Source organism: Corvus kubaryi, unplaced genomic scaffold (assembly GCF_017639235.1).
Source record: "Corvus kubaryi isolate FWS band 111438036 unplaced genomic scaffold, C.kubaryi_AGA036_p1.0 37398, whole genome shotgun sequence".
In the NCBI taxonomy this organism is placed as follows: Eukaryota; Metazoa; Chordata; class Aves; order Passeriformes; family Corvidae; genus Corvus; species Corvus kubaryi.
In genome coordinates, this window is record NW_024581137.1 from 14,905,044 (window position 1) to 14,925,148 (window position 20,105).

Sequence of the window (20,105 nt, forward strand, 5' to 3'; positions counted from 1 at the left end):
GATGGCCTTTCTCTGGCTGGTGAGCATCTCTGCTAGGGAATATCTCCCTCTTCTCAGAGGTTTCATTGATTGTTGTTGTGTTGCAGTTGGAGTGAGGCTGCGACCCAGGGCTTCCCCACAAGGGCTGTAACCCAGCGACATGAGGATAGCTTGAACATGCAGAGCCCTCTTTGCAAAGTTTTTCACTTCTCTAGCTCTCACTGGAGGACATCCTGCCCTGCTGTTGCCTCAACACCACATGCAAACCTTTCTAGCAAGGAGGCAGGAGATGCTTTCTTCAGTTTAAAGGGTTTTTCTGCCAGAGGCAGCTGGCTTCCACTTTATCAGCAACACCAGGACCTCTGAGCTGGACCTCAACTTCTCCTCACTGCCCAGCTGCTTTAAGCTGCTATTGCTGCCTTCCTGTGCAAATGAAGAAGGTGAGACCCACATCCGGACAGTGTTTGGCTAGCAAGAGCTGCCCTATGTTGCTCTGGGTGGCCAGAAGCATCCCTGTAGGTCACAGAGCTCCTCTGCTTTCTGAAGGGATGAGCCTAGAGCAGTCTGCTGCCCTTCCAGTGCCTGTGAGGGCATTGAGAGCAGAAGACATCTTCCTGTATCTGTGCAAGCTGACAGAGAGCTTGTGGAAAGTGCCAAATTTTAGGGTTTTCCAAAGAGCAGGGAGCACAAGAAGCTGAGGCTAAAACACTCTGCACATCCCCAGTGCCTGTTCACGTACTTGCATAAAAAGTACCCACCACAGCTCTTATATTGTTCCTGTTCAAATCTGCTGCTTATCTTTAAATCCTGATCTTGTTTTTTCTTTTTGCTGAGATGATGCAAGTTAAAGAGGATTTAGGATGATGTTGGCACATGAAACAGTCACTTTGTTCTGGCTTCAGCACGTCATCTTAAAACAGACATCAGAGTAACTGTTGACTACGTTCAAGCTTAAACCTAAAATGCATACTTATTTTTGATTTATTGGTGTTACTTGTACCCGAGGCTCCCTTCTACAGAGGGTCTGTTAGAAAGACGGAGACTTTGTCTGATGCCCCTCATGATGTTCTGAATGTCTGGATAGAAAAGCCTTGACAGGCTGGAGCGTTGCAGTGGCAGCAGGGGGGCTCGTCACCTGCCACACTGTGCAAGCCTGTGCAGCAATTGTATGGGTATGTTTAAGGACCATGCTGTTGAGCTACACCAGCAAAACGTGGGATGTATGAGGACATGTTAGTTTATGGTCTTGCTAGATTTCTCAGAAAATAATGTGAAGTGGGACCTAGCAGATTGTTCCTCATCTCAGCGCGGAGCTGCAGGACTGCCACTTGAGCACAGGGAATGATAGTCTCTTGTCCCAAAACAGTATGCCTGAGTAAGAAACTAGTCCATATTTGGCTTTTTCTGGAATTATGCTGAAGCCTTCTTCCCAAGGCAACATGGAGACAAACTTATTAAATCCTTGACAGAATCTCTGGCCTTCAGGTCACTTGTTCAGGCCAGTGCATGCAGTCTGGGGATGAGGATAGGACTGATTCAGTGCTTTCTGGAGGAGCCCTGTCAGCCAGCAGCACAACTCTGCCTCTTTCTGCTGTGGCAACATCCAGCTACACCTGGAGGTCAGAAACAGACAAAACTTTAAGGAGAGGAAAAAGAAAATTTAATGAAGGGTATTTGTATCCCACTCTTCTCTTAGCTGAAGGATGCTCCTGTGCAGGGATGGGTCTACATTAGCATACACAAAACTCCCCAAGCCCAACTCTCCAAGTTAATTGTATCATGTCCAGGAGAATCCTGTTTTATTTTCAGCCTCTTGAAAACACTTATTATATATATATACATATGTATACCAGTTATGAAGCAGCATAGAAATTATTAACTGTGCCGGAAGAGGATCCAGAAAGGAACATGACAGAAAAAAATAAACATGACTTTAGATATTCTGTCTGGATGTAAAAATAGTTTGGGAAATTGAAAGGTAATTATAACCTTAGTCTGAATATGTCAGGTTTAACTGTAATGTGTGGGCTGATATTCATATTTGGTTAAAATACCTCAATGTTAATGACCCTTAAAGGCAGCAAGTAATACCAGGCAAAGCAAAGCTGCCACTGTAGTGCGTCAATTTTGACGCACGGTTTCTGAGCAGCGTGCTTCTGCTCTACGTAAATCTGTGTTTCTGCTGACTTGCCTGAAATGCTAAAACGTACAGAGAAAGGTCACAGAAATCCCCACCTCAGAATAGCACAGATTTGGGTTCCTACAGCCTCTGCTGATGCATGTGTCCGCTGGGGCCTCATTCTGACCCAACGTTGCTCTCCGGCCTGGCAGGTATCCCTGCGGGTCTGTGTGCTTTCCAGCAGTCAGTGCAGCCAGTGTAATGCTGGTGTCAGCAGCTGGGTCAGACTTTACACATCGGACAAGCTCTATGAAAGAGAAAAGTACCACCACTCAAACCACAGTGTCTGCTGTCACCCCAGCAAACAGTTTTTCCTCAATATACTCCGGTATCCAGGCAGACTTCCCACTAACATTAATCAATGTGCAACATGTACATGTGGGTCTGCCTTGGCAAGACATTCATCCCTTTCTTCACTTGGCACCCTTGGATGATGTGCAGTCTCTGTGATCCTCCACATGCCTGAGTTCAGAGAAGGTGCGAACACGTGTGCAGAATGTGAGGATGGACAAAACACGAACTGCCAGGACACTGAAAAATATTGATTGTCCTCAGTGTTTGACTCAGCACAAATCTTGGCTGCAGCACTCAGCAAGGTAAAGAGATCTGTGTAGCAAGAAACACTTGCAAACCAGCTGCCAAAAGGCAGTGCCTTTCCTATACAACGAGTAGAGAAAATGGGTCTTGTTCCCTAATGCTCAGGTATTCAGCTGGGCTGAGAGCAAAGAGCAATGCTGGGTGGTTTCCTTGGGTATTTTGTCCATGCTCAGTGCAAGGCAGGCAGCACTTCCACTCTCCTCTCTCACAATGTCTCTGTACCCGTGCACATCTTGCACCACCATCCCAGCACATCTCAGTGTCCCCAGCACCACACTGTCCCGACGTGTGCTCAGCTGCAGCCCTGCAGAGAGAGGGGTGGTGCTGGTGCAAATGTACCCAACAGCTTCAGCTCTCATAAGCAGCACAAGGGAGAGAAGGGGGAGGGGGAGGAGGGAAGGAGGGGGGAAAGGCATTTCTTTATTCAGCATTTTGAATAGCAGCTTGCTGGAGTGTGGCTGTGCAGCCATTCCTCCTGCCTGGATGAGCCTGGGAAGGAAGGGATATGGTTGCCCAGACAAAGGCTTCTTCCCATCTTTCTTGGGTCGTGCTGTTATTGCTGGAGCTGACCTCACAAGCAGTGCAGCCTCACGATGCGCTCTGAGTGATCGGTGTAACTCAGGTACAGCCTGAAACAGGCAGATCCGAGCAGCTCACAGGCACATCACCTGTCCCAGGGGAGAACACCTCTGCAGGAGACCTGGCTGAGCCTCTGCCATCTCTGCAGGGCAGGACAGCACCATCTCAGTGTGGCAGCTGGAACTCAGGAACACAGATGTGGTCACCAAGGCATGAGTGAGCCTAAGCACTGAACTGTTTCAGTGCCGTTATCACTTCCATGTCATTTTTAATGTGGAAAAAATGTTCCTCTTTCTTTTTGATATCTCTTTGAGCCACACTCCTTCTGCTTGTAGAAAGTGTGCAAACCTTCATCCTTCTGTGACTCTTTCCTTCACCAGCCCTCAGGATGAAACATTTCCATCTCTAGACATAACTTCTCTCTTCCTCACTCTGAGTAATTTTTGCCTCCCACCTTTTTAATGAAGAATAAATACATCTCCCACTGGTGGCTGGAAAGGCACCGGAGCTCAGTTGTCTTGTTGCATCTCTGCAGAACAGTAACATGAAGGGATGAGGCTTCCTCTGATGGGTTTTCTCTCAAAAGAGAGACACAGAAATTACTTCTGTGAAGGCTTGTGTGTGTCTCTGTGTGAGCAGCTGGTGCTCACATCTGCACCAAAAGCTGCCGGGTGGGCTCTGCTGCAGGACAGCATGGGAGGAACAGGACACTGATGTGACAGGGATGCACCTCCAGAAGTGCCTCTGCCCAACTGACAGAAAAGACGAGAGTTTTGGAGAAATTAAAAGAAAAAGTGTCCAGCAGGGGTCAGTGCAGTCACGGCTATGGTGTGTGTCCTGCTGCCGAGCCATGCAGGGCAGCTCTGCGCCACAGAGCTCCTCCCGTGGGACTCAGGGGCTCCATCCTGGGAGGATGGAGTAGCTACCCCCAGGCCATTAGTGTTCCCCATGGGCCCTGCGGAAGGGACTCCAGTGAAACTCTTGAGAACCAAGGGAGCTTCTTTTTGTAGAAAATCACCACCATCAGGCTTTCCCCCATGGCAGCAAAAGCAAAGTGTGCTGGGGAGAGCAGCATTTTGATCCTTTAGGTCAGACATTTCTTTACCAAATGCTTTAGTCCACAAAGCTTGAACTTGCCAGCACTGCTGTGCCAAAGTCTGCCTCCCCAAGCTGACCTGGCAGCCCAGCCACAGAGCAGGAGGAGATGCCAGTGGTGTTGAAGTACCCCTGGTCTCCCCAGATACTGAGAGAAATGAGTTTTCAAATTTGTAAGGCAACTCAGAAGGAGATGCAATAAAAAACCCAGGGTATTTGCCCCTCTTTACCCACAGTGTTGCTACACACACATCCTTTACTCTTGATTTCTTCCTGTAAAACCATTGTGTGCCTCCCAGCAGGGAAGGCAGCACACTCCACCTAGCCCTTCCCAGGAAAAGTCTCTCTGGTTACAAGGGATGCAATGTCTTCATTTTAGCTTGCAGAAACAAAAGATGTTTTCCTCCATCATGTGTTGACCAGAATGAAAGTCTTCCAGCAGCTTCCTCAGACTTTTTTATTCCTGAGATATGTCCTCAATGCCAGAGTGTGAGCAGAGGCTGAAGATGGAGAGCAGAGGTATTGTGGATGTGGCAGTTGTCTTTCAGGTGGTATTGGTTTCACACCTGTCTGTATTGCACTACAAGTGCACACCATGATAATGAGCAATAACTTATCTGGGGTTATCACTCACAGCAGAATGCAGCAGAAAGCCTTTTCTGTCTCCTGGGGAAACCTGCTGAGGATCTCTGTGAGTCAGCTTGATTTGGTTTCTCTTTAATTGAAGTTTCCAGATACAACCTGTGTGGGTATCCCTTTTGACAAACCTCATTTCTTTTTGAGGGTAATAGCCTGCTCTGTGCTCAGTTCCAGTTAAATTCTGGACAGTACAGGAGGAAGAAGTTGATGACCACCTTAAGGGAAACCCTGTTGCTAGGAGGCTCTTTCTACCTGGAGGCAAGCAATGGCTGGGGACAGCCTGTCCTGCTGTTTACGTATGGGAAGTCCTGACCCTTCTTCTTGAGGATTTTGCCTGCAAAGAGCTACACCAGAGGTACTGTGCTGAGTACTGGTGACCCAGGAGTGGCTGCCCACCAGGGTGAGGGCAGCCGTTTCTGTCTGGGTTCTGCCCACACTTTACAGGTCAGCAGCAAACTAGCTCAGCATGTGCAGGTCCCAGTGGGGAAGCTCCTACTGGATTATCTGTGCCCTCTTTAACAAGGCTGAGGGAGGTGGGGGTTGGAGGGACACAGCCCCTCATCATCCCCATGAGGACATGGGAGACAAATTTAGATTTGGGTGTCTGTAGCAGATAAGTAAAACCTTGCAAAATGAGGGCTTTGTTACCCTTGTGAAATCATGGCTCACTCCTGTTACTTCAGCTAAGCAGAAAAGGACTCTGGGAATGACTCAGCTGAATTAGAGGTAGAAAACAAGTTATGTAACCTTTGCATATTCACATCGTGGTTTATGGTGGTTGGTTGAATTACATTTGTTGTGCTTCACCAGAATACAACTGATAAAGGGCTAATTGCTTAAAAAGGCCTGTTTTTTGCAATAAAGCAATTCCTCTTTGCACCTGCCTGGGGAGTCCATGTCGTTTCGCATCGTTGCTGGTGTCCTCCAAACAACAGCACATCTGCAGACAGGGCAGTGCTGCTCTGATAATATCAGACTGGCATCAAGGAAGCCTTCATTCAACTTCCTGAATCTCATGGTTGTCACACAATGAGAATGTTTCCTTAGTACCATCTACCAGAAATTATCTTTCTGAAAGTTAGAAGTTTGTAATTTTGGCAGTCATAGATCCTACTTTCAGGGTGTGGGAAGAAACCAGCCATTAGCCTTCTGATGTTGTCCTGAAAACAGTGCAAAGTGATTTGCATCTATTTTTAAAGAATGGCAGAATGGGTCTACCAGCACTTGTCAGAGAAAAAGGTGAGTTTTGAAAATCTGCTGCTCTGGCCCTTTATAATTCCCTAGCCTTTAAACTTTATTTCCACTAGTGTATCTTTTCTGTCCCTGGTTAACACCTATCCAGGAGTCAGTTCCCTGATTATTTCCACAGGTTCTTCTCCTGGCCCACCTGGCTCACATAATTTGTATAATTTGGCTGATGTTGGAGGCCCATGGTTTGACCTTAATTACATTGCTGTGTAGCTGTTGGGAATGTAAAATTTGCTAGATAAAGCATAATACAGTAAAAAAACCCCGAAATGTAATCGGCAGAAATACCAGAACTGAACTTATACGAAGGTGTTCGCCTGGCAACTTGCTAACCAATGCACAAGCAACAGCTCAGGCAACCTGAGAGATATTCTTCACCCCCAAAATCCCACCAAGGTCAGCCTGCCTGAAGACAGCACAGCTCTGCCTTTGGGGAGAAGGCATTTTAATCTCCCTTGACATTTGAGGCAGGGGCAGTACCTGGGGGTATTTCCAGGACCACATTCCTTGTGTGCTGAGGGCCTTGGTATTGGTACAGCAGCCAACCACACGCGGTGTCTGTTTCTCGTAACACACCCCACTGCACAGCCTCCTGCCTGGTTCCACCCCAGAGGAACAGCTTTTTGTGCCCCAGTGGTGCCTGGCAATGTGCTTCACAGCATCCCAGTGATGCTGCACTCATAATGCAACCCTGAGCAGGATGCTCTGGTCAGGGGCCAAGAAGGGTTCTTGATTAATAAACATCCCAATATTTTAAACCCTCAAACTCCACTGGTTCTGGGCTGCAGAGAGACATTACACATAAAATCTTGTTTACAGGCAAAGAGGAGGCACAGTATATGTATAGGTAGAGGCAGGAGTTTATTGTGAGTGCAATGGCGTTCTCAAGGCTCCAACTGTTATCAGTTTAGATCTGCTGGGTGCAGAAAAACAGGAACACTATTGCAGTTTCAATTTTTGCACACACATAGTTTCTGGTGTTATGCTCACCCTTTCCCTGCTCCTTTGGGTCCTAAGGCTGGTGGTTTCACCTGGTTGGTTGTGGTGAAGTGAGGTGTCAGAGAAAGCTGTCAGCATCTCCAGTCCTTCCCTGGGATGAATGCAATGTTCACCCTGGTTTTCCATCTGGCTTTTTCTAGGATCTGCTTTGGATCCTTTTTATATGTTTTCCAACATGCTTCTATAGCTTCTTCTCTCTTCTCTGGTCTATACACAGCCTACTATAGGTGGTGCCCTTTATGTATGTTAGATATTGATTTTGGTCTCTCTGTTACCACTAAACCCAGTTTTGCCAGCTCCAGATCTGCATCTTTTAGCTGACCATCAGTGAGTTGTGTACAGCTGTGGGGCTCCCTAGTGCCAGCCTGTGCCCCATCCTCTACCATCCCATACCTGTACTCCTCTGTGCTGCTTCCTGCGTCCCCCCTGTTCAAGGTCCCTGCTATTGTGCCAAACTTGTATTTCTACACACCGTACTGTGTCTGAGTGAAAAATGTCTCATTCTGCATAGAATGGGAGGAACTGAGGGGGTGACAGCTTTGACATGCTGAGTATGAAGCACATCAGGCATTTCTGTCTTCCGTGCAAGTCCTGTCCTCTGTAAGCCCTTCTGTCCCTCTGAGTGGCTGCCTCCTACTTCAAAATTTCACAAGCAAGCCAGCAGAACCCAAGCACAGCACATCAATACTATCTCAGCCCCAAAGAAGCTCAGCCCAGGAAGCCAACACGTTCACATAGGCATGAGGATTAGAGAAGAGGAAACATACATTTAAATCCAAACAGGCTCAGCTTGAGGGAAACATTGGTTTTCAATGCAGTTATGAATTAAGGTAAGAGACAATTATATTTTCCCTCTAATTTGACAGAGCAAGATGAACGAAATGGTGTCTTATGAACTTAAAGAAATTCTTCACTGCTTACTGCTTGAAATCTAAATTATATATAATTTGAAATATATAATTATATCTAAATGATATGTAATAATATAAATTATATATAATTTAATATATATATTATAATATATAATATACTTAATATATATAATGATATATAAAATATAATATATAATTGTGGGTACTGTTTACAAATTGTGAAAGTAGAAAGGGAAGCATTTTTTGCTAATAAAGTGAACCAGGACAGATAAATTTTACTCGGTCACTAATTATTTGTGGCATCTTGTGGTAAGAGGAATATTCACCATGGATAGAAATGCTCAAGGTTAGCAGATGCTGATATATGACTAGTGTGCAACATTAACCCAGAAGGACAGACCAAGAAGATACAGCCCTTCTACTTCATTAGAAGTTTTTTGTTCAATGTCTGCAGGGATTTCACAACTCACCGGCATTGCTTGCTTCTAGTTTTGGTCAGTGAACCAACATCCAAAACATCACTGACACTGAAAGACAGCCCAAAAAGCAGAAAATCTGGTAGAGCCAATAGAAAGCATGTGATACAGACAGATCAGCAAGAGAGCAATGGAAATTACAGACGTTTGAAAATCCTTACATTTCTGTATAACATACCTGATTTTTCTGTGACTCACCTTTCCACAGGAAAGATGTTATATAAAGATGTATGCCGGTTTGGGTGAGACATTTGGGTAACTCAGTGGTGGCCACCCACTCAGTACTTGTGTGATATAAACACAGATCCAGAACAGTGGTTCCCAAAATCTGGTCTGTCGGGGCAAGCCCTGTGTGCAGGCAGTGCAGCCAGAGGCAGTGAACTGGATGACAGGATAAAAGACAGCAACTGTGATGAATTTAAAGGGTTTGGGCAGTGCAGAAAAAGTCCAAAAGGGAGAAGAAAAGGCTAAAATTTGACAAGAAACAACACATAGTACATTGAGAATAAATCCCATAGAAAACCTGATCTTCCTGGGAAGGAGCTGGCAACTCCAGAAGTTAAATCTCATCCATACACAGTCAGAAAGGGGTAATGTGCTCTGCTCTCTGAAACAATGGAGAAGATGACTTAAAAGAGCTCCCACTGATAGAGAGCCCTCTCAGATTTCTCAGAGATGCTGAGGCAATATGAAATTATTAATCACAAAAAGGGGTTTGAGGCAGGAAGCAAATAGATGCCACAATAAAGGCAGTGAGGGGACAGAGCCCGTAGTAACCATAAACAAGTACAAACAGTGCTCTTAGCTACAAATAATCATCTGTTTTTACTGTCCCTTCAACAGAAAATACAAAAGAAATTGGAATGCTGCTTCAGAAGGGAAGGCCTGGGAAAAAAAAATACTGAGGAAGAGCAGGTAAGAAAAACACTGGCAAAATGGCCAGCTAGGCATAAAAAAAAAAGATACAGAGTTCCTGAGAAACTGTGCAAGCAGAAAGGGTAATTAGGGGAACTGACAGGCTAGATAAAATACCTGTGAAATAAAAAAACCTGATCCTGGCAGTCACCATCCAGTCACCATCATCAGATGACAACCCCAAACACCCTATTCCCTGTGGGCAGCTCTTGGGAGGGCCCCTGCTCCCTCCCTCAGCTCTGCCACTGCTTCCCCAGTAGCTGAGTTAAAGTGCTCCCCAGCCTCTGCAAGGACCAAAATAAATACTGCTCTGCAACAATACTCACCATTTACCTAATTTCCCACCCCCTGGCTGGTCCTGGGAGCAGGACACTGCTGGGAAACCATCTCAGGCTGCAGAAGCTCTGCAGAGCTCCCTTACTTCTGGTCATAGGATCAGGACCACTCTGAGAGACATGGATGCAAATTTTAGAACCATTTCAGTGATTTTTGAACCTCAGTTTTAAGATGCAGGGGAGATGTGGGAGTCCGAGTCATACTGTCAGGTCATCTTTCCTAAAGGCATTAAGTAATTTCTGAAACAGATTCATGTGCTCAAGAGACTTGGTCATGCCCTGAAACCTGAACCTATTCCCTGCTCCATTAAGTGTGCAGGCACCAAGGCTCCTGCATGTCCACCCTGTCTGCTTCAGAGGGGCTTTGTCCTCCCCAGTGCCAAGGGAAGGAGCTGAAACCATGAAACCTTCAGCTTTTGCTATAAATACACCAGCAACCACAGCAGTGAGCTGCCCGGGGTTTGGCAGGGCTTTCCGTGGCCCCAGCAAACCACACACGGCTGGGATGCAGCTGTCCCTTCCAAATGGCTCACAGCAAGTCTTCTTGGTGGGGCAGCAAAACCAGCACGTGGAGGGATGCTGCTGGGGGCAGGATGTGCCCAGGCCATCTGAGTTCAGTCCCCTGTGCCTGCTTTGCAATGATGGTAGCACAAACAGCCTGGCTGAGGCCACCAGCCTGGCCAGTGCACTGAGGGGCCAAGGGCGAGGTCTTGTTCAAAATAACACCTCTGTTGTTGCTCTGAAAGATGGGTGATGAAGCCCTTGACATTGGCAGAGACAGCTGGAAGTCTGTGTTTTTGTGTTTTCTTTATGAATCGTGACTACACCTAATTTTGATGCGATGGGCTAATAGAAATCTTGTGCTCTGATTACTTGCTGTGCTGCAGTTACCTCCAGGTGAGCATGGAGCATCACTGAGAAAGCACTTTCCAAAGCTATAATGCCCTAGGCAAAGGCGAGAGAGACCCTAGGGATTTTGGACTCTAAATTCTCTCCTCCTGCCTTCCAGGATCAAAGTCTGATCTTTTCAAATGTATTTTTTCACCAAAAACTATTGGTTTAAATTTGTAGATTTACATGCTTCTCGTCTTCAGCTAGTGGTGTCTGCTTCTAATTTAGTTGGTAATATTGGTGTAAAAACTGTAGAATTGGATCAGGGAAGTGGCATTTTTTAATATCTTTGACCTAAATACTGTTGTAAAGGGATCAAAAGCCTCGGCAAGATTCAGTCTTGTCTTTATCAGCAGTGATTTTATCGGCTTCCATTTATGAGTCATTTACTTAAAATACCCTAAGTGGCCTAATCCTTTGAAGCCTCAGCATCATATTTCTGCACCTTCAACTTCACCTTGAATTGGAAAATTCAATAATGAAGCATCCCAGAGAACTATTTGCTTTTAAAAAACTTATCCTCACATTACTGGGGGAAGCCTCCATAAATTAAATCACGCAAATTGAAAAGCAATCATTGGGTTTGCAGAATTCTGATGGGCCACAGAAATAGTCCAGTTGATCTGAGAATAAATGACAGAAGAAGGAAGAAACACCAAAGAAAGGAATTCCCTCACCTTAAAGTCATTGAGGAAGAACTGGAGGGGCAGGGAGCATGTGGGATTTCACCACACTCACGCAGAAGCTAGAGAGGATTAAAAAAAGAACTGGTTAGGTGGGAAAACACACAGGATTCAACAGGGGGGCTGTTTGGTGACATCTCCAAACTGTGATGCTTCCTTTCCACAGCCATCATTATGGCCTCAGTGCTAGCAGCTACTCCATACTCTTCACAGGAGACTGCTTCCTTCCAGGGGTCACATCCCAGGATTTGAGCTAGCTAGTGTGGGGGAGAGGGCAGTTTAGCTTTTTCCGTCATTCATTACTGAAGAGAGTCATGGTTGTTGAGAGAAGTGCCCCAACCTGGTCTGCCTCCCTGCCTATCAAGGGCTGTAGGGTCTAACCTAGCACCTTCCAGCTGAGATTCTCCACTATGTCTGGCCTAAATCCATTGCCCAGACCAATACCTTCTCTCAAAGTGAGACCCTCAGACATGCAAAAATGTCCTTTTCCTACCTGAAATCTGTTCCAGTCATTAGGCTTTCATTGTTAAAAATGTTCATCTTACTCCTGTCTTGCATGTTTCTAGTTTGAATTTCCCTGCATCACTGTAACGGACAGCTGATCCCACTCAAATAATTAGCAAGATTATTAACACAAGCAAAAGTGAAATCAAGTGTTACAAATTATGTCTACAGCCCCTGTATCAAGCTCTGCAATGGTAAAGTCATTTGTTCCTTCCCATCTGGCAGCTCTTTTAACATCTGAGGGTTGCATCAGCTTTTCTTGCAGTCAAGTTTCCTTTCAGATATGCCCCCGCTCTTGAGACATGGCCCACATTGTTTAACTCCCAAGTGTGTCATTTTGGTTACATGTGGGTACATTAGAGCCAATGTGAATCACCCAGAAGCCCTAGATTACCCAGATTGTCCGAATCACTCTCCAGTCCTGGAACCCTTTTATCACATGCCCCTGCCAGCTCTCATTGCCAATCTGCTTTCAGAGCAATGATAAAAATACTGAAGAGTTTTTGGCTTTCAACTTGTCATTTCCACAAACATTTTACAAGCAATATTCCTAGTTTGGCGAGGCTTCCTCCACAGACGTCTGTCTTTTGAGATATGATGTCTAACCAGTCCAAATCCCATTGCAATGCTTCTTTGGCCTTGCTTTGGGCTGGAGACATGTGTTAAACAAATCACTGCAAATCAGAGTTCCAACTCTTCCCACACAGCCCCCTTTTTCAACCTTGCAATCCCATCAGATGCCCAAGCTAAAGCTCCTCTTCTATAAAGCCACACAGATCGGCCTCAGCTGTGCTCTGCCCCTTAACAGTTTAAATTCATTTTGCCTGGGTTAAAGGTTGGCTTAGATCAGCCCTTTCACCTTCCTTCCCATTTTCAAAGGTTGGCATGTAGAGGAGGAACAGGGAGAACATCTTCCCCACTTCAGGACTGAATAAAAGACTGACATTTAAGATTTAAAGTAACTGCATCTGCTGGGACGGGCTTGCTTTTGGCCCTGGCTATCTAACATGATCCCAAGCAACTCCAGAGGCCGTTGTCTATGAATGGAACCACCCTGCTCTGAAAAACAAACTAAGTGAATTACACGAACTAGGTGGGCGTAGGACTAGCAACTGGGCCCCATCTCTGGTTAATGTACCACCCATAAGTCTAAGTTTTGGGTGGTGTATCATCTAAACTGTGGGTAGAGGTGTCCACGGCACTGATGATTTTGTGGTTGGAGGTGTCTGTGACACTCCGATGATTGTGTGGTAGATGCTTGGCCAGGCTGTTTAAGTTTTACCCATTGTGCCATCTCCTTCTAGTTCCCACCCAGTTCTGGTTATTTTCTTTAATCTCTTTCTTTTGTGTGTTAGAAGTACCACCATAGCTACAACATTTCATTTGGAGGTGCCTGAGGTCATCCCTATGCTCTTTCTGAGAAGCACCAGCTGGAAAGAAGCAGATGGGTGTAGCTGCAAATGAAAAAAGCAAGGGCATTTATACTTGGGTAGGGTGATGGCAGCTCAGATCTAAGGGTGCCAAAGGGATATACATGCACCTCTAGGGTTGCACAGGGGTTCCCACAAAGCCTACAGCTTCCCAGGGCCCGGTGATTCATCAGGCCATTCAGTGTGCACTGAAAGCATGTTTTGCCAGCATGAGAAAAGAGTGTAAGCAGTGCTCAGAAATGCTGACTAAGGTGTGAAAACCTTTCTGAGGCTGAAATACGTTTATTAGCATACTGTGCAAATCTGAAGCGTAACCCTCTGGCAGACTGGATTTGGTTGGTTTTTTCACTTCTTTTAATTTGGTAGGAGAGGCATCACAGGGAGGCAAACTGCTTGAAGATCTCCCTCTTTTTGGCAGTAAAGCCTGTAACATGGCACTTGGCTGAAGTGCCAGGGATGACACCTGGAAAGATCAGATGCATAAACAGGATTTCCTTTTGTGTCACCCAGCCTGATGCGAGTGTTGTTTGAAGATTGAAAAGCAACTTCTGTTCTTTAGAGGAGTTTGCAGACTTCTCACAATTTCACTTCCCTGTGTATTACATGGGGTGCACATGGTGGTTTGGGAATAGCTGGGTTGAGAAACAGGGGTCTTGGTCTTGCAGACTATGGTCTTTGAAATAGCTATAAATGTGATTAAGAGCAGAAGTGTTTGTGAAGAGTAGGGTGCAAAATCGATGGGGAAATCCAGAGAGAGAGAAAAGTGGTCAAGCAGTTCCATGAGAAGCAGAAGTGAATCTACTATTTCCTGTAGTCAGCAAGGGAAAATATCTGGCGGAGAAACCTCAAAGCCTTGCAGTCCTCCTCCTATGTCCTCTACACTCTTCAGTTCACTCTGTCCCTTAGGTGAACATTTATTGTAAGTATAAAAGAGAAAATTGGATTGAAGCTGACAGTGAGAAGCTGCACTGGACTTTTAGTGGCTGACAGAGAGGCTGGCAGGAAAGGATGGAGGATGGCCAGATCTAAGTTTCTCTCTTTAAGGTGCAATATCTTCTCAACACATCCCTATCTAGCATGGGCTGGGTTTTGGGACCCTTTTGGAGTTTGCAGCCCACCTACTGAGTATCATCAGTTTAAACTGAGCAAAGCGGTGTCAGAGGAGCTAAATATTCTAACAGTACTGGCGGCATTGTCCTTGCAGGATGAGTGGTGGTGGAAGATTATGAGTGTGTGACTGCTGATATATGAAATCCAGGAGCTAGAGAGAGACCAAGCCGCAGACTGCCAGCAGATTCAAAGGCTAGTATCATTTTGGTAAGTGCAGTTCTTGCTTGCCCCTGGACATGCTATACACAATCTTACCCTTCTCGTTGTTGTAGGTACCACAGACTCCTCAAGCACCCATCTGAGGGTAAAGGAAATAATTTGCTACTGTAGAAATAAATGATCCTCATCAGTGAGCTAGAGGAGGTTACCTGACTGAAATGGCATTTCGGGAAATATCCCAGCACAAGCAATGTTTCTCTTTACTTCACTAAGTCCAGGAGTTTCTCCTACACATCTGTGTAGATGTTCTCCAGTGAAGAAGGTGGCCATTCCCATGCCCAGCTCTCTCTCCAGGCAATGCCAGTGCTGAAATCTGTGCAGGGGTCTGCCAGATCTGAGGGCTAAGCCCTGGTGGGAGCTGCATTTCCTCACATATGTGATATCCTCTCTGTCCAATAGAGCACAGTGACTTCTACAGACACATATGGAAATTCTCCAGATGGACAAGCTGCCTTTCTAGATACTAATTAAGGGAGCAAGCATGTTAAAAACCAGCATAGCAAGAGGTTCTTAGAGAGGAGAGTGAAGCAATGTGCATTCCCTCTCTGCAGAGCAGGGATTTCACACAGCCCAGACAGTCAAGGCAAGCACCACCGACCAGCCCTCTCTGGATGACAGCACAATTAGCAAAGCTGTTAAGGGGACAAGAGCAGGCTTCGATCAATTTTTCCCCTCTGTCTGATGAGACTTCTGGCTGTCACACCAGGAATGACATGTATGAAACAGGAGCTTCCACGGCTGAGAAGAAGCTGGGACACTTTGCAGAAACAGCATGACCTCTGTCTGGCATTGCCACAGAGTCACAAGGATAGGACAGGACTTCTGGAGGTCTCTTGTTCAAACCCATGCACCGAGCAGGGCCAGCTGAGTTTCAAGCATCTCCAGGGATTAGAACCCACAACCCCCCTGGAGCCCTGTCCTGGTGTTTGAGCATCATCACGGCAAAAATTTGTTTTCAGTACATTAAGCAGTGATTTCCCACAGCTATTGTTAATTATTCCCCTGAGGAAAGTTCTCTACTTCACCTTTACACCTTCTCCCTAAAATCTCTCTTGAGACATCTCTTGTTGAGGCTGACCAAACCCAGTGTCTTCTCACAGACCAGGTGTTCCTGCTCCAGTCAGTCACTTTTGTAGCCCTCAGCTACCTCTGCATGAGTGAAGAAGCAGCTGTGGAGCACATGAGCCTGCAGAGAAAGGCTGAGGCTCTGGCGCTGCACAGATGGATGCAGTAACAGAGAGGCAAAGGAGCTGGGGAGCTGACAGTGACACATGTTCGGCACAAGAGACTTGGTGTGCCCTGGCGCTTCTGCTGCATACATTTAGTTTCAGAAAGGAAGAAAGAAATCAGGATGAGAAGGCAGAAAATGATGGGTTATTGAGGTTATGTATGATGTCTCCTGCTCATATATGTATCACTCAACACAGCAGATAAAGAGATGGCAACTCTTTATCTCGCCAGTAGAAAATAAGTAGAAAATAAGTATCTTGTTTGCAATTGCTGTCAGCTTCTGCCCCAGCACCTCAGCTTTTCCTGTTTGTGTCCCTTTAACTCTGCCGGTGTCAGATCCCTCGTCTCCAGAGGCTGGAGAATTGAACTGGGCTGACGGGGCTGGACGGACTGAAGGCGGACTCGGCTCCCAAGGCAAGTGGACAGATACTGCAAGAGCCGCTCTGCCCATGGGTGTGGCTGCCTGCTGCAAACAGCTTTCCCCACACGGTGCCCATGCCCCAGAGCTACCAGTGCTGAGGCAGCCCTTTCTAGCACACTTTTCCTGCGCAAACCACAAACATATTTTCTGGTCTGAGAGCACTTCTCATCAGGGTTTGAATTTTCAGAATAAAAAGTTATTTTAAAATTAAGAGCATGCATTTCAAACTAGCACAAAAAAATAACCCTCTTTAAGATATTGCTACAAAATAAGAGGCCAGAGCTTCACAGCCAACACCACAAACAATACTCTGGCAATGAAGCATTAGGAGAAAATGTTGCTATGGTCACAATAGCAAGATTGTTGTAGTTACCACCGTGTCACAGGAAACTGTCTCACACTTGAGGACATCTTTATTTCATGTTTAATCTTGCATGGCTTATTTTAAACAGAAGGTATAAAAACTATTGCTGTTGGTGAAATGTGGACCTGCAGGCTGGGATTCCAATCACTTAGCTCTAAGTGTCAGGAGTCAGGGTAGCTATACACCATCAGCGCCTACCACTGAGCAGCGTGTCCATGCTTGCCTTATATTTGGAAAAAGAAGTTTCATCAGTATGGTCAGCAGTCTGTCTTGTCTGAAAGCAGATTTGGCCTGACCTGCATTGGATGAGATGCACTGCTGTTTGTTGGCTGTACTGACTACACCACCCACTAACAGGAGATGTGAACATCTCAGAGACAGCCTATGGTCACTGAACTGAGTCACTTCTGTACAGGCAGCAGGGGATTCCTGTAAGAAGACGGTGACACTGTGACAGTGATATCTGCCAAGGGGTAGTTACTAGTTGCAGTTATGTTAGCACTGACCTTTTCTTTCAGTCTCACCTTTAACAGGCTGGTTTGGCCGTGTTATCATCTCCCTGGGCTTCTGCACAGTGTATCACACCCAATTTCTTTCATCTCCTCCAGCAAGAGCAAGCAATGGATACTTACAAGCTCTTTATCCAGCCAGGGAGCAGACTGAATACAGCAACACCTGCACTCCTATAGGATTTTTGATTCCTTGCAAACAGAAATCTTTGCGGAGACTTGAACACTACATCCCAAAGGAGAGCAGATGAATTGACAGGTGCTCTGAGGTTTTGGGTGTGCAGACCAGTGAGGCCAGAGGTCACACACCTGCACCCCATACTCTCTTTGGATTCAGTCGAGGTGTATTCCTGGCTCCAGCCTCACAGCCAAAGCAGGAGCAGTCACGAGATGCTTTGTTGCTTGAGGAAAAGGGCCAATATAGTTTCTCTTCTTTTGATCATAGGAAGATTTTTAGAAAAGCCTCATCAAAGATACGCTCACTGCCAGCAGTGTCCCAGCGCAGACTTGCTCCTCTCATGTCAGCAAGCATCAGCTCAGGCCTGGCCAAACTGGGCGTCTTGCCACCCTTCCAGCCCAGGGTTAGCGTGTGGGGGAGATGCGGCTGTTGGTGTTGACAGGCACTGAATCTGTTCAACTGTTACTTGTGAAGTATCGTTTCCTGCCGAACACTGCCCCACAGGCTGGCAGAGCGTCTGCATTGCTCATGGTGCATGTACCACCTGCACAGATCTCAGCTTGCTGCTGCTCCTGCTGCACTGCAGTAAGCAGGGGCTTATGTGACAGCCCTTGAAATTCTCATTAATTTTTTTCTTATCCTAAAGAGTTAATTTTCAGTGAAGTACACGTGACAGCAGAGTCTGGGCTTTTGTCATAACGTAACTACCATCACCTCCACTGTAATACAACCCTCACTCAAATAAATAGTGACAAAATCCCAAAGCATGCTTGGTGCAGTCCCTCAGTATTTTACCACAGCACACATAAGATCACTCTAATGTTTTATTTTTACTCTTTCTATTTTGCCTCTAGCCAGCAAATTCATCATGACGGAAGCATATGCAGAAACAACAGGTGAATACGCTTACGATGAATACGCTTTCTCCTGCAATAAAATCGACATCCAAGAGTTTGGGAGAATATTTCTGCCAATATTTTACATTGTGGTTTTTGCTCTCGGCCTCACAGGGAATCTAATGGTGGTTTTTGCCATAGTGAAAGGCAATCAAAAAAGCATCACTGACATCTATCTCCTGAACTTGGCCGTCTCTGACCTTCTCTTTGTGATCTCCCTCCCATTCTGGGCGTCCAACACGGTCCGTGGATGGACCCTTGGGACTATTGCGTGTAAAGCTGTTTCCTCTCTGTACTACATCGGTTTCTTTGGGGGCATGTTCTTTATCACTGTTATCAGTGTTGACAGGTACTTGGCCATCGTCCGGGCAACTTATTCTCTGAAATCCAGAACAATAAAACATGGCTTCCTTGTAGCCTGTGGAGTGTGGGCAGTAGTGTTTTTAGTGTCAGTGCCACATTTTGTGTTCTCTCAGCTTGTAGAAAATGACTGCATTGCTGTCATCCCACAGAAGCTGGAGAACATCTGGCCAGTGTTCTGCAATATGGAGCTGAACATTATTGGCTTTTTCATCCCAGTCTGTATCATAGTCTATTGCTACTGTGGGATCATCAAAACCCTCCTGTCCTGCAAAAATCAGAAAAAATCACGAGCCATAAAACTGATCTTGGTTGTGGTGATGGTGTTTTTTCTGTTTTGGTCCCCCTACCATGTACTGATTTTTCTAGATACTTTATATCACTATGATTTATTCACAAATTGCAACCAAATTAAGTCACTGGACTATGCAATGCACCTGACTGAAACCATTGCATTCAGTCACTGTTGTCTCAATCCTCTTATCTATGCCTTTGCTGGGGAAAAATTCAGGAAATACCTTTATCAAGTCTGCTTGAAGTACTGTCCATTCCTGTGTTTCTGTGGGCCCTGCAGTTGCTACCAGGTCACCCATTCAGTTAGTTATGCAGAAAGTGTGGTGAACAGCAACATAACCCTGAACACCAGCGACCAGGATGGTTCTGTCTTCGTCTAAAAGGCTCTGGGAAGGAGAAATGTATCAATATGTGTGTCCTGCAGGGATAGCAACTGCTGAGGGGTTGCCATTATCCGTATGAAGAGCCTTAATGGTTGCACTGAATTACTGACATGCCTCTTGCTAAGCATTAAATATTCTAAAACAGTAAAGATTTTAAAAACAAAAGCAGTACAATATGTCAGTGTTGAACATGGAATTGGATCAAGAGTAAGGAAGAGGGAAAGTAGAAAGAAAAGGAGTGCTCCGTGCCTAGAAAAGGAGGTGGAGAAGAATTTAAGGATAGGGAAGCTTTTGAACAGTTCCACTATTGCAACTCGTGCATGTGTCAGTGTACGTGCATGTGATACTGATGTACATAGACCTAAACTCATTTTTAAGGGAGGAGAAATCTCTTTAATGAATGGTGACTGACTTTTAGGAAAGGGGAATATTTCTGATAGTAAAGGGGTGTATTTTTGATGCTATATATCCATAAGGAAGTAATTTTGTGGTTATTGACTGCAACAAATGTTTTAACTGCGCATTCATATGTCATAAAGTCCCACTGTTTAACAATAAAAAGGAGTTCTTTCTGAACATGTGTTTAGTGTCACCAGTGCACCCTGTGTTTACAGCATGCAATAAATCAGAGCAAGGATCTCTAATCTATCTTCAAGGATTAGAGATATGCCAGTGGGTGTATCTCCTGATTTTCACGGGCTTGGCCTCAGCCAAATGCCA

The 20,105-nt window shown here is 45.6% G+C and overlaps 1 protein-coding gene across 6 annotated transcripts; it reads left to right on the top strand.

Annotated features, from left to right (window-relative positions):
• Nucleotides 1–7,608: 7,608 nt before the first annotated feature.
• CX3CR1 (C-X3-C motif chemokine receptor 1) lies at nucleotides 7,609–19,961 on the top strand. 6 transcript variants are annotated; one of them, XM_042044512.1, is made up of 6 exons: nucleotides 7,609–8,145; nucleotides 9,507–9,578; nucleotides 14,626–14,738; nucleotides 16,317–16,394; nucleotides 18,307–18,348; nucleotides 18,463–19,961. In XM_042044512.1, the coding sequence occupies exons 5-6, from the start codon at nucleotides 18,321–18,323 to the stop codon at nucleotides 19,380–19,382; spliced, it is 948 nt and encodes a 315-aa protein (XP_041900446.1). In that variant the 5' UTR covers nucleotides 7,609–8,145; nucleotides 9,507–9,578; nucleotides 14,626–14,738; nucleotides 16,317–16,394; nucleotides 18,307–18,320; the 3' UTR covers nucleotides 19,383–19,961. The 6 variants fall into 6 exon arrangements, with proteins under 6 accessions (XP_041900446.1, XP_041900449.1, XP_041900448.1 ...); XM_042044514.1 differs by lacking the exon at nucleotides 16,317–16,394 and having other exon boundaries at nucleotides 7,610–8,145; XM_042044510.1 differs by having other exon boundaries at nucleotides 7,613–8,145; nucleotides 18,307–19,961.
• The last annotated feature ends 144 nt before the right edge of the window (nucleotides 19,962–20,105 follow it).